The following is a 17,288-nucleotide window of genomic DNA, read 5'->3' as shown; positions in this document are numbered from 1 at the left end:
TTAGAGAAAATCTTTTAATATCTTCTTCTCAAAAACCATTAGGCCAGGAAAGCTTAAATTTGAGTGGAAGCATCCTCAGGTAGTGTAGATTCAAGTTTGATCAAATCATAGTCCCTGTGGGTAGGGTGGAGCTACAATAGGGTGATCATGTTTTACAAGGTAATATATAAAGAAAATCTTTAAATATCTTCCTCTCAAAAACTATTAGGCTAGAAAAGCTCAAATAAATATAGAAGCATCCTCATTTAGTGTACATTCAAGTTTTTTCTAATTATGGTCTCCAGGGATAGGGTGGGGCCAAAATGAGGGGATCAAGTTTTAAATTAAAATATAATGAGAAAATCTTTAAAAATCTTCTCAAAAACTTTTATGCCCAGAATGCTCAAATTCAAATTGAAACATCCTTAGGTAGTGTTAATTCAAGTTTGTTAAAATTATAGTCCCTGGATGTAAGGTGGGGCCACTATGGGTGAATCAAGTTTTACATAGGAATATATGGAGAAAATCTTAAAAAATCTTTTTCTCAAAAACTAATAGGCCAGTAAAGCTCAAATTAAAATGGAAGCATCCTCAGGTAGGGTAGATTCAGGTTTGCTCATATCATGGTCTCCAAGAGTAGGGTGGAGCCACAATAGGGGTATCAAGTTTTTATTTAGGAACATATAGAGAAAATCTTCAAAAATCTTCTTTTCAAAAACTTTTATGCCAGAAAAAACTCAAAATAAAAGTGAAGCATCCTCAGGTAGTGTTAATTCAAGTTTGTTAAAATCATAGTCCATAGGGGTAGGGTGGGGCCACAATGGGGGGATCAAATTTTACATAGGAATATAAATAGAAAATCTTTAAAAATCTTTTTTCTCGAAAACTATTAGGCCAGGAAATCTGAAATTTGAGTGGAAGCATCCTCAGATAGTGTAGATTCAGGTTTGTTCAAGTCATGGTGTCTGTGGGAAGGATGAGGTCACAGTAGGGGGATCAAGTTTCACAATGGAATAGTTAGAGACAATCTTTAAAAATCTTCTTCTCAGAAACTATCAGGCCAGAAAAGCTCAAATTAAAATGGAAGCATCCTCAGGTAGGTAGTGTTGATTCAAGTTTGTTCAAATTATGGTAATGTTTAACATAGTTATATATAGAGAAAATCTTTAAATATCTTCTTCTCAAAAACTATTAGGCTTGAAAAGCTCAAAATTGAGTGGAAGCATTCTCAGGTAGTGTAGATTTAAGTTTGTTCAAATCATTGTCTCCAGGGGTAGGGTGGGGCCACCATTGGGGGATCATGTTATACATAGTAATATAAAGAGAAAATCTTTTAATATCTTCTTCTCAAAACATATTAGGCTTGAAAAGCTCAAATTAAAATGGAAACATCCTCATTTAGTGTAGATTTAAGTTTGATCAAAACATGGTCTCCAGGGGTAGGGTGGGACCAAAATTGGGGGATGAAGTTTTACAGAGGAATATATAGAGAAAATATTCAAAAAATCTTCTTCTCAAAAACTATTATGCCAGAAAAACTCAAAATTGCTATAATCATGGTCCTCTGGGGTATGGTGGGGCCTCAATGGGGGGATCAAGTTTTACATAGTAATATATAGTGAAAATCTTTAAATATCTTATTCTCAAAAACTATTAGGTTTGAAAAGCTCAAAAAAAAATAGAAGCATCCTCATTAATGTACATTCAAGTTTGTTCTAATCATGGTCTCCAGGGATAGGGTGGGGCCACAATGGGGGGGATTAAGTTTTAAATTAGAAATATATAGAAACAATCTTCAAAAATCTTCTTCTCAAAACCTTTTATGCCAGAAAAGCTCAAATAAAAATGGAAGCATCCTCAGGTAGTGTAGATTCAAGTTTGTTAAAATCATAGTCCCTGGGGGGAGGGTGGGGCTACAATGGGGGGATCAAGTTTTACATAGTAATATATAGAGAAAATCTTTAAATATCTTCTTCTCAAAAAACTATTAGGCTTGAAAAGCTCAAATTTAATTTGACGAATCCTCAGGTAGTTTACATTCAAACCTAATAGTCTTTGATTTTAGTGTAGATTCAAGTTTGTTCAAATCATTGTCCCCAGGGATAGGGTGGGGCCACAATTTGGGGATCATGTTTTATATTTACTCAGGTAGTAATAATTCAAGTTTGTTCAAATCATAGTCCCTAGAGGTAGGGTGGGGCCAAAATAGGGGGATCAAGTTTTTCAGAGGAATATTATACAAATATGGACTCAATGTAGGTCAATATGCATTTATAATGACCCAGGATGACAATATTGACCGAAGATACATGGAGGATATCGACCGAGGGCGCTAGCCCGAGGTCGATATCCTCCATGTATCTGAGGTCAATATCTGTCATCCTTGGTCATTATAAATGCATATTGACCGTGCATTGAGTCCATATTTATTATATTATATAATATCCCAAATTTATGAGTACAATGTATATCTTCTTAATGTTTACAGAGTTGTGATTTGCTGTTGTTGTAAAGCACAATTTGAATGAAAATGTTTCAAAGTTTATTGAATATTACTTCCAAACCTAACAACCAGAGTTTCTTTTCATTGAGCAACAGTCCTCATATTGTAAGACAGAAATCATAATAATCAACAATAACAATAATCAATAACAATAATTGTAAATCTTTCACAACATGAATAACAAATTGGTAAGAATAGATATCACATATATGTATTATTTTATCTTGGCAAAGAAAAGTGTAAATATTTTCAACATAAAAACAACTTATAACAATGTGTAACAATAACAGTAATAAAGTTAATAACAGTAACAACATTAAAATAAATATTCCTGAATTATTTGTTTTACTGATTTCACCAATATACTTGGTCTACTGATTACTCTTAAAACTGATATTGTGGGTGATTGTTACATTTGAAAAATTGTACATGGTTGGTAAAACGGGTACATTTGGCATGGGAATGTTTGCATAAAGATTGTCTAAACCATCATTCAAGGTTGTTTCATCATTACAAGTCGTCAACGTTGAAGAACAGGGCTTTGGCAGTGGTAACCCAATATCAAAGTTAGCATTGGTAGCCAACGAAGCTTGGGTAATGGTGGATGATGCTTTAGACTTGGAATTTGATGACACAACTCCTGAACGTGCGCTTAAAGTTTCTGACATTAGACGTTTTGTACTTTCCGTTGTTTGGCCCGAGTAAGTTTTCAAGGAACTTTCGGATTTGTGCCCTGTAACACTCATGATATGTCTACTCGGCACACGTGCTTCGTCTAGAATGTGGACAGTGGTTGCCCGGAGAGAATGATTGGTATAACGCCTCGATAAGGAGGCTGCCTCACTGATGACACTCATCATGTTACCCATCTTGTTGTGGCCTAACACTACATTATTGAAGTGTATGTTATCCTTTGGTACCGCACGCGGCTGCTGAAATAAAAAAAGGGCACTGTGGGTTCAACCTTCGGATTAGTTACACAAAGCTCCTCAAGGGACAGCGGTCACTATCTAAATTTTTTTTAATAATTACCAGTTTTTTTTTTCAATTTTAATATAACTTTTGTTAACTTAAATATAATATTAGAACATACCTTTTATTTCATACATTCTGCCCTCTGCTTTGCAGCTGTCATCTTGATGATTCTTTGTTTGCTCATCTTGAATTTTCTCCACATACATACATCCCTCTCCGTCAGTACTAACAGAAAAGTCTGTTCTTCGAAGAGTTCTTAAATTTTCACGGCCCCTTCTGCCAACGTGCATCATGATGTCCACAAAGACCTATCATAAAAAAGTATCTATAGTCTGTCCCAAGATATTTATGCAGCACATCTGGACGATTTTTTATAAAAATATACTTACCTGTGAAAGAAGTGCAATTGAAATAGTTGAAAGGGATATTTTCCAAGATAATTTCATTGATACATTATCATCTTTCACTCGGAAAAATTCACAGGAACGAAAACAGATTCCTTACGGAGATTTATAATGGTGAATTTTTACATCTTTTCTCCATTCGGAATACACTCGGAATACATCGCGCAATATTTCAACGTTATCATCCGGGCTTGCTGCAATACAAAATCTCCGTAGACATCACATTTTTTAGCATTGTATTGAAACCTGATAAGCTAAAAGGGGCGTTTTGACTGGGAAATCTTGGAAATTTTTCATACTTTTGAATGAACATCATTTGAATCCTGAGGTATTTATAAATATCAAGCAATTAAGCCAAATGTGAATCCAAAATATCTTGGGATAAATGCTTGTGATCTATAATATGACCATTTGCTGTTATCAGTTTTAAAACTTACCTTGTGTTGTAACACCTGGGCCGAGTCAGAGCTTGAAAGGTAGTCGTACATTTTTATCAAGTCAGCATCAGATATTGGAGGGTGATGGTCAATGTTAGCCTGCCCCTGCCTCTTCAACTCCATTGTCATCCCTATATTTGTTGTCAAGAAATAAATACAGTTTTAAACCCTCTAAATATACCTCATAATCAAATATTGAAACGAGTATGCTCAATGACTAGATAATTCGGGAAGTTAATATGAGCTGATAGTATTAATTAAATGAAATCGGAAGTCCTACCTTTGAAAAATTTGTTTGACTCTCGGAATAATGGACCCTTGATAATGTCAACGTCTGGTCGAATAGATTGCAAAAATCTCTGTATACCCTGACGATATGATAAGAGAGTGGTTTTTGTGTGCATCTCCCCTTTGTTATTTTGAAGTTCAACATAAAATCTCCCCAGCAGATGATCCCGTTCATCACACGATAGGCCTTCGAATTCTGCACCGATTTGCTTAGAAAATAAATATTCCCGAAAAACGTTTACAGCTATCCTTGTTAATTTTTTGGTATTCTCGGCCTCAGAGTTGTTTACTATTTCTTTCAAATCTTCCTCACTGAAACTCGCAAACCTTCGAGCTTTCGTATTCGACGCCATATTTGACTGAAGCGAAAGTGAAAACGAGACAGCTCGTGCGAGTCAATATTCGCTTTCAGCGGTCATTATAAAAAAATAATGACTTCGTATTGACCAATCATATTACCGGATTTCACAAAAGTATATAATATATAGAGATAATATTTAAAAATCTTCTTCTCAAAAACTATTAGGCCAGCAAAGCTTTAATTCGAGTGGAAGCATCCTCAGATAGAGGAGATTCAAGTTTGTTTAAATCATGGTCCCCGGGGGTAGAATGGGGCAACATATGGGGGATCATGTTTTACACAGTAATATATGGAGAAAATCTTTAAATATCTTCTTCTCAAAAACTATTTAGCTTGAAAAGCTCAAATAAAATGGAAGCATATTTAGGTAGTGTAAGTTCAAGGTTTTTAAAATCATGGTAACCTAGGGGTAGGGTGGGGCCATAACTTGGGGATCAAGTTTTATATAATAATATATAGAGATCATCTTTAAATAAATTCTTCTAAAAAACTATTAGGCTTGAAAAGCTCAAATTTGAGTGGAAGCATCTTCAGGTAGTGTAGATTCAAGTTTGTTCAAATCATGGTCTCCAGGGTTAATGTGGGGCCACAATTCGGGGATCATCTTTTACATAGGAATATATCGAGAACATTTAAAAAAAATCTTCTTCTCAAAATCTAGTATGCCAGAAAAGCTAAAATTTGAGTGGAAGCATCCTCAGAGAGTGTAGATTCAAGTTTGTTAAAATCATGGTAACCTGGGGTAATGTGGGGCCACAATGGGGGGATCAAGTTTTGCATATTAATATATAGAGAAAATCTTTAAATATCCATTTCTCAAAAACTATTATGCCAGAAAAGCTTCAGTTAAAATGAAAGCATTCTCAGGTAGTGTAGATTCAGGTTTGCTCAAATCATGGTCTCCAGGGGTAGGGTTGGGCCACAATAGGGGTATCAAGTTTTACATAGGAATATATAGAGACAATCTTTAAAAATCTTCTTCTCAAAAATTATTAGGCCAGGAAAGCTCAAATTTGAGTGGAAGCATCCTCAGATAGTGTAGATTTAAGTTTGTTCAAGTCATGGTCCCCGGGTGTAGGGTGGGGCCACAATTTGGGGATAAATTTTTATACAGGAATATATAGAGAACATCTTTAAATCAAATTCTTTTAAAAACTATTTGGGCTAGAAAGCTCGAATTGGCGTGTAACCATCCTCAGATAATTTAGATTCTAGTTTTTTCAAATCATGGTCCCTTGAGGTATGGTGAGGCCACAATGGGGGATGAATTTTTACGTAGGAATATATAGAGAAAATCTAAATTCAAGTTTGCAAAATCACAGTCCCTAGTGATAGGCGGGGCCGTGATGACGGTTTGAATTTTTACCTAGGAATATATAGAGAAATCTTTTAAAAATATTCTGGAAAGGTTTTCGGTCCAAAACTCTAAGTGTGCAGATTTAAGTTTGATGAAACCATGATTCCCTAGAGAAAAGTTGTACCACGAAATGGGGGGGGGGTGGCAGGGGGGATATAGGAATAGAAAAAAATCTTCTAACAAGTACAACAACAAAAAGGGCTTGGTATTTACCAAAAAAAAAGAGATGGTTAAAAATTGGCAGATTTTCAATTTCTTTTTTTAGCAAGATCTACTGTACTGAGTTGTCAAGCTATTTTGATACTGTAATGCTAATTTGATCAGAATTAAGACAATGGTTGCTCAGGTGAGCGATGTGGCCCCTGGGCCTCTTGTTTTTCTCACCAGTATGTGACAAGGAATCATTTGGTGATAACTGCAGTGAAACATGCGGACACTGTCGTGACGTCAACCAGTGTTCCAATATTAACGGAACATGTTTGACTGGATGTGATGTTGGTTACCACGGGGACTTGTGTAAAACACGTAAGTAATAACACTCAACAAGGTATGGACTTCAGACTCAACCCGCTCTCTATAAAACATGTTTGAGGATCATTTTATGCAAAACATAATTTAATTCCGGAAGACAAATTAATTTGAACTTCCTTGATATAATTCAGAATTATTGATTTATCAGATTTAGATATTACATACATCAATACACCTTTCATATAATGTTGTTGAGATGTGCATTTACCTTCTAAAAATAATATGATAAAAGTTAACTGACTGGAGGGGACCGAATAGTAATGTCGTCTCCTCCAATCATCTGTTAGTCGCCAATATTTCTATCATTCAATGACAGAATGCCAGAGTCGGATTCTATGGACGTGTTTGCTTCATAATCCTTGTGTTTATTGTAGCTTGCCCTTACGGACTTTTTGGACAAGATTGTGCTGACAGATGTAAGGACACCTGTGATGGTTGTAACAGATTCAATGGTTCCTGTGATACTGGGTGTAACCCCGGATGGCAGGGATATGAGTGTCAAAATGGTAATGGAGATTTTGTACATGTATATAATCTGTACTGAATTAGTCAAACCAACTTTTACTAGCATCTTACTTGAAGAATACATATATTGTGTACATTTGTACTGATTACTGAGTATATGAGGAGGAAAAAATATACGGTATCGATAGTAAAATAATCTTAAAGATTATCCATGAGCTAAAACTCTAATAGTATCATACAGTCATGTTTACTTGGATTTACATGCATTGTGCAAATGATATGTTTAAGGCAATACAACTGCTTATTACCGTCTTAAGATTAATCCATGTCAATTAAGCTGATCTTTTTTCTAACCATCAAATCTTTAGACGAAAAGTAATATTAAAAGTGGATATATTCAGTGTATTTTATCAAACAATAATAGATAACATTTAAGCTATACACGCTATAATTTGCGTCAATTTTGAATAAAGGGGAACATGTATGTGTTTGATTACTAATAAAAGTTACCTTTATGCTGTTAATTATAATGCTCAATTCGATTACGTAACAAATATATCAAATATTAAACAATACAAAATATTTATTTTCCTGCCAGGAAAGTAATGCCTCCTCGTGAATATCAATCTATCACGTGATATCGACAGCTAAATTTAGTCTATCATACCACAACTGGTGAAGGGTCAACATCTTCATAATTGTGATAGTTTCACAAAGGAAAGGATATTTTCAGTAAAGCATAATTTTCTCCGATATACGAGTACAAACAAAAGAAAAAATACCAGCCTGTGAGTAGATATGAATACTTCCTTTAACACGTTCGTAATTACGTTTATCCTCGTTTGACGTCATCGCTAAGTAAGGTAGATAACCTTTCCGCTAGAGGGCACGATTTATTGAAAGCGTGTATAGACTTGTAAATTAAGGCTAGATATTATATAATCAATATTCATCAATTGGAACCCCCTCCCCTTTCCAAAATTGCTGGATCCGCCTATGCCATTTAAAAATATAAACAAATTAAACATAATATGAATCGAGGATAAAGTGGTTCCATGTTGCGCGTCAGATGAATGGCGGGATCTAGGATGTATTGAAAGTCTGTCTTCTACTCTCCTTTATGTATATACCGGTATATCAACAGATACAGTTGATGGCATTTACATCTCGGTGATCGGGTCATTTATAATGCAGTGTGGCCTTCATCTTGCCGCTGCCTACAGTTATCTTGGCACGATACATCAGAATTTAAAGTAGGAAAGTAGGAAACGTTCATTCTTAATTCGGGATTTTTTAGACTTGTTGCTATGTAAAGTTCAGTTGTTTTGTTTGTGTCTAGTACTACTTCACAAAAAGCATGCAGTCCAACAGGATGAATGAACGGACCAAAAAGGAGTTAAAATTCAAATTATGTAAAAAAAAAAAAAAAAAAAAAACAGTTCAATCTAAAGACTGAATTTCTAAAATCAGGTGGAATTTACTACCAAAATATATACATTCCTGATTGCCGTTAGTATATATTTATATTACTATGTATGTTAATATATTTCTCAAAGTCATAGTTAAACTTTATTATGTATAACATTAATTATGTATATAGTTACAATAGCACCATGGGTTCGATTATAAATCCCGAGAAATACACTCTGAGTTCACTGTGTGATTATCTTCACAGTTAATGTCGCCCTCAACAAACCAGCATACCTACAGTACCCTGTACCAAGTGACAGACGTGACGCCAGTAACGCTGTAGACGGATGTAAATCAGACCTGAGACGGAATGGAGGTCAATGTGCTGGATCATATACGAAACAAACCGCCACCTGGTGGGTGAACCTGACCACCATCCACAGCATCCACCACATCACCATTTACTTCAGGACGGAGAATGATCTACAGAGTATAGTCACATTTTATTCTTTTATCTTTACCTTCAGATAACAGTTCAAGATTGAAATTATATTTATTTCCACTGATTATTATATTAAAGAATTAGCCTATTGTGCTTGATGTGATGTTTGAAATAGTTATTATGCAAGTTTATTGATTTTTCGATAATGCCGTGCATTGTTTATACACTGTACCTCCTTCATTTTCCATGTTTGTTTTAATACCAATAATTTCTTATTTTCGTATCACTTATCGAAAGAAATATAGAACACAAGTTGATTCTGAAATTTCGTAAGAATACTCCTTTTGCACCCGCATTAAAACTTTAAAAACACCACATTAGTCATTTATTTTTATTCTACGTAGCAACCGACTGTTAAAATACTTTAATGTATTTAAAAACACATACACGTAACTAAAGAATTCTAAGAGTTTCAGAAATATGTTAACACTGTAAAAATATAGTACGATACTTCTCATTTGATTTTATGGGAAAATCTGATTCTTCGTGACATTTACGTATAATGTAAGAAATTTGCTTTTAATGAAACAATTAAAAACGAAAATATATGTATGAATGAAATATAAGGGATAATCTGCAGGAAACATATGCTTTTCTTTTGTGCAATCTGACAACCTAAATCCACGTGTTATGTGTACTTTTTGAGATATTTAACGTACACACAAAATTGTATTATTAGACTTTATGTCTGTCATAACATTACCGAGGTTTTATAGTTTTAGCATTTATATAATTATATATTCATCCCAGGTCAGTTACATAGCTCATGCTACATGCACGACGTCTGCAAGTAAAATGCGAGGACGCATGGAGAGAGAGAGAGCTATATGTAGTTCCGGTGGATATCTAGGGCGGTTTTGTGGTTTTTCTCTGATCATCCCTTGTTAGTTGTGTTATACTATTGGATGCAAGAAAGAGTTAGGTCCCTAGTCGGGACTCGATGTTATTCTTTATGTGGCACTCACTCTTAACAGATCGAGGTCTATTCACGCCACAGTCACATAGAGGGAGGGGGAAATCCAAAGCACGTTTTCCTGGGTTTCACCGGGGTTTTATCTTGGTGAATTATTACGTTATTTGTAGATTGTGACATTCACCGCCCAATAAAAGTAATTATTATTTTATCTATAAATTATTATTTTGATTATTCTCTACTTATTTGTGAAATAGGCATAAATGGGATAATGAATGATAATAATTTAAAACACAAATTTCAATCTCCTACGTTATTTCGGATCTTTGTAGGTTATCATTGAAAAAAACAAACCATGTAACAGGTTTTACGAATTCACGGGGTGTTATACATGTAGAAAGTTTTCTACAATAAATGTTGAGCATATATAAAAATATCACTTTAACACAAAGAAATACATGCTAGGGCGATCGGAAAGACATGAATATAATGACAATGCACATATCAAAGACTAAATACATGCAACCGTTTTGTTTATTCCACTGCTTATCCTTTTTTTTTACTACCTACGCACAACTCCAAAAGGGTTTTATTAAGGTCTTCCGTTTCCAACGGAAGACCTTATAGTGATTGTAAGGTTTTTTATTAGGGTCTTCCGTTTTCAACGGAAGACCCTTTTGTTTTTCTACGGTTTCTTTTTTTTCTTATTCTTATTATTATTATTCTTTTTATTTTTTTTCCAACTCAAATATTTCAAAAACGCTTGCATCGATTGTTTTGAAATTTACAGGTGTAATGTGTATCTAAAAGATCTCTATGATATGAAAAAATTATTTGATGACGTCATGAATTTCGTCAGATATTGACGTTTTTCACGTTTTAAAAAGTGATTTTGTCCGGAGTTTTTCTCATTTTTGATTTAAGATAAAGCTATGAGATTTACAGAGAAGGTAGAACTATCGTTTTACTTATGACATAAGGCTGGAGACTCAATTCTGACACTTCCGGTCGAAACCGGAAGCAAAACCAATTTTTTTGAATTTTCATGTTTTTCAATTTTAAAAATTTTACGTACGTATCTTACAGTATTTTTCATGCTGAGTTCAAAACTGAAATCCGTTTTTAAATCGGACGATGCATTACAGAGATATCGGGGTTTAAAAATTGATTTTTCCGGAAATTTTGATTCCGCGTCCTTGGTTTAAAAAATAGCGTTTTGTTTAAAGTGAAGTTAACTCGTACCAAAAATAATTGCTCAGTCGTACTTAAACACATTCGGATTTTTTTTGTTTAGTCGTTCTTGAAATCAGAAAGGTTTTTGTTATGTCGTACTTAAAATGATTCGGATTTTGTTAAGTCGTACCAGGAATAATTCGATTGTTTTCATCTTTTTATTTTAGTTACTCTTGTTATTGGTTTAGCAGCTCTGCTTCTTACAGGAACTTCCAGCTTTACATCCGACATTAACGGAAGACCCACTCGTTGCTTTGCAACGAGCTTTGCTCTAGTTATTATTATTTTTTTTTTCCCCTTTTTTTGTCCACAAAATTTCTCAGAGATGGCTGATTAGATTTTCTTGAAATTTTCAGGACTAATAGAAAGTGTTAATATCTCGAGGCGTTTTTTTCATTTTGTCAAAAATCATTTCCGGTCGTCCGTTTCCTGTCCCGCGTTGAAAAAGCTTGTACATTCGAGATCTCAAAAATGGTAGAGACTTAAACATCTAAACTTTGTGGGATGATAGACCTATAGTTGTAGATGTGTTTAAACTATTTTGTTTTGTTCGTCGTAACTTCCGGTCGTCACCGGAAGTACTTCAAAATTAACAACTTTTACGCATTAAATTCCTTTTCAATAGAATAAATATTTAAGCATAAATCTACACAAAAGTAATCTTTGCGATGTTATTTCAACAACAAAATTCCACTTCCGGTGAGATATCTCAAATATCTCAGGTAGCTTTTTTGATACACATTTTGTACAAACGAGATATCAGTGACTATAAGAGATCAAAGCACAAGACTTTTATGGATGATAGACATTTGATTGAGGATGTGTTTAACCGGTTTCATTTTGTCTTCCGTCACTTCCGGTCCACGCAGGAAGAGTTCAAACAAATCAAGCTGTTAATCAGTTTAACTTTTTCTCTTTGATATCTGTAGTGTGCTTGATGAACAATAAAATGCAAAGGGCAAGTATACAAAAAATAACTAATAAAATTTACATTAAGCACTTCCGTTTGTCCGTTTCCTGTCCCGAGACAAAAAACCTTATTTCGATAAGATCTCAAAAACGGTGACAACTTGAACAATAAAACTTTGTGGGATGATAGACCTATGTATGTACATATGTTTATACTATTCTGTTTTGTTCGGCGTAACTTCCGGTCGTCACCGGAAGCTCTTCAAAAATAACTATTTTTACGCATTAAATTCTTTTGCCATAAAATAGATATATAAGTATAAATCTATACATACGTTATCAATGCAATGTTATATCAACAACAAAAATTCTACTTCCGGTGAGATATCTCAAATATCTCAGGTAGCTTTTTTGAAACACATTTTGTACAAACAAGTTCTCAGAACTATAAGTGATCAAAGCGGAAAACGTTCATGGATGATAGACATTTTATTGAAGATATGTTTAACCGGTTTCATTTTGTCTTCCGTCACTTCCGGTCCACACAAGAGGAGTTCAAACAAATCGAATTTTTTTATCAGTTTAACTGTTTTTCTTTGATATTTGTAGTGAGCTCGATGAAAATAATGTACAAAAGACAAGTATACAAGAAATATTTAAAACAATTTACATTGAACACTTCCGTTTGTCCGTTTCCTGTCCCGAGACAAAAAACCTTATTTCGACGAGATCTCATAAACGATGTCGACTTGAACAATTAAACTTTGTGGGATGATAGACCTATATATGTACATTTTTTAAAACTATTTTATTTTGTTCTGGGTAACTTCCGGTTGTCACCGGAAGCACTACAAATAATGTTTTTTCTTTATTTCTTTTACATGAAATGAATATATCAGTATACAATCTTAGATGCGTCATCTTTATAATGTTAAATTTTCAAATAACTGTTCCTTCCGGTGAGATATCTCAAATATCTCTATGTAGCTTTCCCTTTTACAAATTTGATGCCCGCAAGATTTTTGTCACTGTAAGTGAATGAGACACAAAGCTTTCATGAATGATAGACATTTGATTGATGATATGTTGAGTGGGTTTTATTTTGTCAACTGCCACTTCCGGTTTTCACCGAAAGGATTCAAATAAATCATATTTTTAACAACCAAACTTTGTAACCTCTTTTGTTAGTTCGGAATTACTTCCGGTCGTCACAGAGAGTACTTCAAAAATTGATTTCTTTTTCAATCTCGTTGTTTTACGTGGAAGTAACGTCTGGATATATCATTTACAATACTTATCATATTAACTATTTTCTCTGTGTAAGAGAAGCAATGTCTACGGTAAAATTGATTCATGTATATCAAAACGGAAGACCTTTTTGTTGCTTTTGCAACAAGAGTCTAGTTACAATAATATTTTTAGTATTATTTACAGAGCGTGTTTCATCCTTTTTTTTAAATAACGACTCCTAATAGCAAATAGGATATTGTTCAATTAATCCAGCTCCTTTCATCAGTTCATCTTTGATCGTGATTCCTTTTGTAGACTTTTATACTGGTGTATCAAATAACTTCCTTGGATTCTCGGTGTACGTCTCCAACACAACAGACAGACTACAGGGAACACTGTGTTACAAGGACGATAACTTTACAGCACTCACCATACCTGCTGTCTTCACCACCACCTGTCCTGTACATGGACAGTACGTTATCTACTACAACGAGAGACGACCAGGAGTTACCTACCCTAGAGGGTACTCTACAGATGTTAACAGTAACCTCTGTGAAGTGGAGGTGTATGGTGAGTGTTCCTTATTCCTTGAATTCAACCTTGAAAGCTGATGTTGTTGGTGTACATATTTCAATATAATATCAATGCTGTTTTGGAGCAGCAATACTGCGTCCAGTGACACTTGCGTTGTAATGATAAGAGTCTAAGATTACGTCTAATATGAGGGCGTAATTAAACTCAATTGTATTTTGCAATAGAATGCAGGATTGTCGTAGTACTGATACGAACACATGCATGCGCTTTTATCAAATCCCCTGTATCATCAGTAGTTAAGAAACCAATCAACATGACTTGTATTTGATAAACCAAGAGTTGCGCCCTCTTGTTCCCGCTTAAGACACAAATGGAAGCATAATGCGCTAATGTGTGATACAAGAGGCCAGCTTCGCTGATGTCATTCTTTAAAGGTGAGTCTAAGATCACTAAAAAGGAGTACTTACGCAGTAAACCAGTAATCAGGCGCAGTACGCGCGGTCCAATGAGGAACCACATTCGGAGACCTGGAAACATTGGCATAGCCGAGCTGATGATTGTCGGAGAATGGGACTATGGTGATAACGTCAGACAATTGAAAAAACCCCTAAAACAGCCATTAGACGGCGCTGAATATAATACAAGATTATGAAGTCATTACTCATAGGATTGGGAATCGAGTGAAATGGAATTGTAAATCAACATAATGAATTGATATATTTTCTTTTAAAGCTTAACATATCAAAGACAATGGCTGGGGGGGGGGGGGGTGATGGGGGGGGGGTAGAGATATACGTTGCAGACATAAATCTTATATATGAACTAATAATCAATCAAAATACGTGGGGAATAGTTTTTTTATCCCCTCTTTTTTTTTTTAAACAAAAACTGGTAATCATTTGTGTTTTGATACTTTATCAATGTACATTGTCAACAGTGATTTTGATGTACCTGAGATACTATTTAGCGGCATGATATATATATACTCTTTTAATTAAATGTTTTTAAAAAGAATAAGAAACCAATACAATTGTTTTAAATGCTGGCTGTTTTTTTTTAATCTTTATAGGATGTCCTGGAGGGTTTTACGGGCCGAACTGTTCTAACGCATGTCCAGATACCAATTGCTACTGTCACTTAGAAACGGGCACCTGTCAGGGCTGCAAGCCTGGGTATCAAGGTTACCTGTGTAAATCAGGTAATGCATGTTCAGTTGCACATTTTTAAACATTTGGAATATACATGGATACTACAGTATGGTCTTAGTGTAACTGATTTACAATGTGCACGGTTTTTATATTGCTTTAATTTTACCTGTTACGGAAAAACTTCATCTGTTTATAGATAAACGAACACCACCATTACTGTAAACCAAGCTATACCAGATTGTATATGTTCCTATGATTTATATCCTAACGCCACCAATGGACTAGTGACGTTTCTTTTTGTGCAACTATTTACTGTTCGTTGGATAAAAAAAACAAATTAACAATCTTGATACTTAACGATCATTTTTTATTCCAAGCACAGGTCTGTTACCAATTTTCAATGTTAGGACAATAACAAAACTTGTGACTTTCAAAAAAGCCAACATAGAAACAAACTGATTTGTACGGGAAGACGATTAAAAAATACAATACCTTCAAATCAAACAAACTGATAATGTATAAAACAAACAGGCACAAAGCAAGAAGAGAACAATGAAGATAATTGTCAATTTAAGACAATATAGCTATTAGGATATTACATGTATTTTAGATAACGAAATATGCATAGGGATAATGTGCGCCTAGTTTCTTAAGTTTTAGGAACTTTTGTAATAAAAAAAACAGATCTGTCGGCAACGCGTTTGATTAATGACCCCCCCCAAAAAAAACGAGCTTACAACAACCCTTTTGTGTTATCATTCATAACGGAAACTTTTAGACGTTATCTTGCGTTATAGATTTTTGTTTTTGGTATTAGTTTACTATTAAGTTAACACCATGCATTTTTAAGATTTTTCTGGGAAAAGTGTTTAGTGATGTGGGTTTGCATACTTTTCAGTTACTGTTCCATAATATTGATCAACTTATAATGTGGAAGTAAACATTGTATATTTCCAATAGTGTGTGGTCGAGGATATTATGGTGCTGAGTGTCAACAAGAATGTGGATACTGCAGTGACCTAAATCAGTGCTTCCACACGAACGGGTCATGCTTAACTGGGTGCGAAACTGGTTATGACGGCGAAACATGTAACACATGTGAGTGGAAATATAATATATTTTAAGAAAGAACAAAACAACAACTTTAACTTACATTTTAGTTGACGAAATGGCAAGCAACCATTTTACACGTATCTAGCTTTTTATTCATACTTTATGTATTATCTTTAGCTTGCCCTTACGGATTCTTTGGACAGGAATGTGGTGACAGATGTAATTAATAATTTATACGTTATATATTACTTTCAGCTTGCCCACACGGATTCTTTGGACCAGACTGTATTCACGAATGTAACGACACGTGTAATGGTTGTAACAGATTCAATGGTTCTTGTGATACTGGGTGTAACCCCGGATGGCAGGGATATGAGTGTCAGGATGGTAAATTTGTTATTTGTCAAAAATGCACACTGTATGCATGTATACAATGTCCTCTTTAGCTCATTCACCTTTGTCGACTGAAAGCGGATTTATTAAATGATTAAGTAGAAAACAAAACGGCAAACATTCTGAAGCGGTCTTTAACAAATTATTTTGTAATGATTAAAAAAAATACCAAAATACCCCCCCCCCCCACTCAGTTTTAAATTTAGAAACATAACCATTAAAATAGTATTTCCTTTAAAGAAAAAGTGCATAAATGACAGACAGGATTTTTCTGAGCCAGTAGTGTAACAGCGATTTTCCGAATATTGTGCTATGAGTTGCACAGCCTTTTCACACACGTCAGGTGGAATATTTAACCTGGATATCGTCGAGTTACCTCTTGATGTGTGGGGGTACTTCGGAAAAAACCTTCTTTCCAACATGTCTTACAAACGCCTCCGGAATCAATGTTTCGATCGCAGGCGTCGCAGTTGCTAAAAGCTGGCCCTGACGAAAAATATGCTCCTTCTGCGTGAGGTTCACAGCTTGCCCCACGTTCTGGAATTGTTGAATGGCCTTGAAGGAATTAACCCTACAGGAAATTCATCTATGGGCTAAAAAAAAGTCAGACATCTTGCCAGTTATTTCACATTTATACAACCCACTGAAAATGGAAGTAAACGC

General features: G+C 34.7%; 2 protein-coding genes across 2 annotated transcripts in view; one reads left to right on the top strand and one right to left on the bottom strand.

Moving 5' to 3' along the window:
- Positions 1 to 16,619, top strand: part of LOC128169992 (multiple epidermal growth factor-like domains protein 6) — a gene marked incomplete at its 3' end in the record, with an annotated part of 76,230 nt that extends 59,611 nt beyond the window's left edge. Inside the window, exons 2-6 of the mRNA XM_052835995.1 lie at positions 8,976 to 9,200; positions 13,813 to 14,067; positions 15,101 to 15,229; positions 16,140 to 16,277; positions 16,488 to 16,619. Coding sequence (XP_052691955.1) covers positions 8,976 to 9,200; positions 13,813 to 14,067; positions 15,101 to 15,229; positions 16,140 to 16,277; positions 16,488 to 16,619 — 879 coding nt within the window. The remainder of the gene's footprint in view (positions 1 to 8,975; positions 9,201 to 13,812; positions 14,068 to 15,100; positions 15,230 to 16,139; positions 16,278 to 16,487) is intronic.
- LOC128169983 (uncharacterized) lies at positions 2,930 to 4,689 on the bottom strand. The gene is made up of 4 exons (XM_052835991.1): positions 4,579 to 4,689; positions 4,299 to 4,429; positions 3,576 to 3,765; positions 2,930 to 3,414 (listed from the first exon to the last, which is right to left on the bottom strand). The coding sequence occupies exons 2-4, from the start codon at positions 4,425 to 4,427 to the stop codon at positions 3,389 to 3,391; spliced, it is 345 nt and encodes a 114-aa protein (XP_052691951.1). The 5' UTR covers positions 4,428 to 4,429; positions 4,579 to 4,689; the 3' UTR covers positions 2,930 to 3,388.
- Positions 16,620 to 17,288: the final 669 nt, after the last annotated feature.

Source organism: Crassostrea angulata, unplaced genomic scaffold, assembly GCF_025612915.1.
Source record: "Crassostrea angulata isolate pt1a10 unplaced genomic scaffold, ASM2561291v2 HiC_scaffold_272, whole genome shotgun sequence".
Lineage (NCBI taxonomy): Eukaryota > Metazoa > Mollusca > Bivalvia > Ostreida > Ostreidae > Magallana > Magallana angulata.
The sequence above is the reverse complement of the archived record's forward strand: the minus strand, read 5'-3'. Positions and strand labels throughout refer to the sequence as shown.

Excerpts from the sequence above, each read along its gene's own strand:
- LOC128169983 (XM_052835991.1), bottom strand. The coding sequence starts at position 4,427 with ATGACAATGGAGTTGAAGAGGCAGGGGCAGGCTAACATTGACCATCAC. Across the intron at positions 3,766-4,298 it reads CCCAGGTGTTACAACACAAG|GTCTTTGTGGACATCATGAT; the intron begins GTAAGTTTTAAA and ends TTTTTATGATAG. Across the intron at positions 3,415-3,575 it reads CAGAATGTATGAAATAAAAG|CAGCCGCGTGCGGTACCAAA; the intron begins GTATGTTCTAAT and ends TTTTTATTTCAG.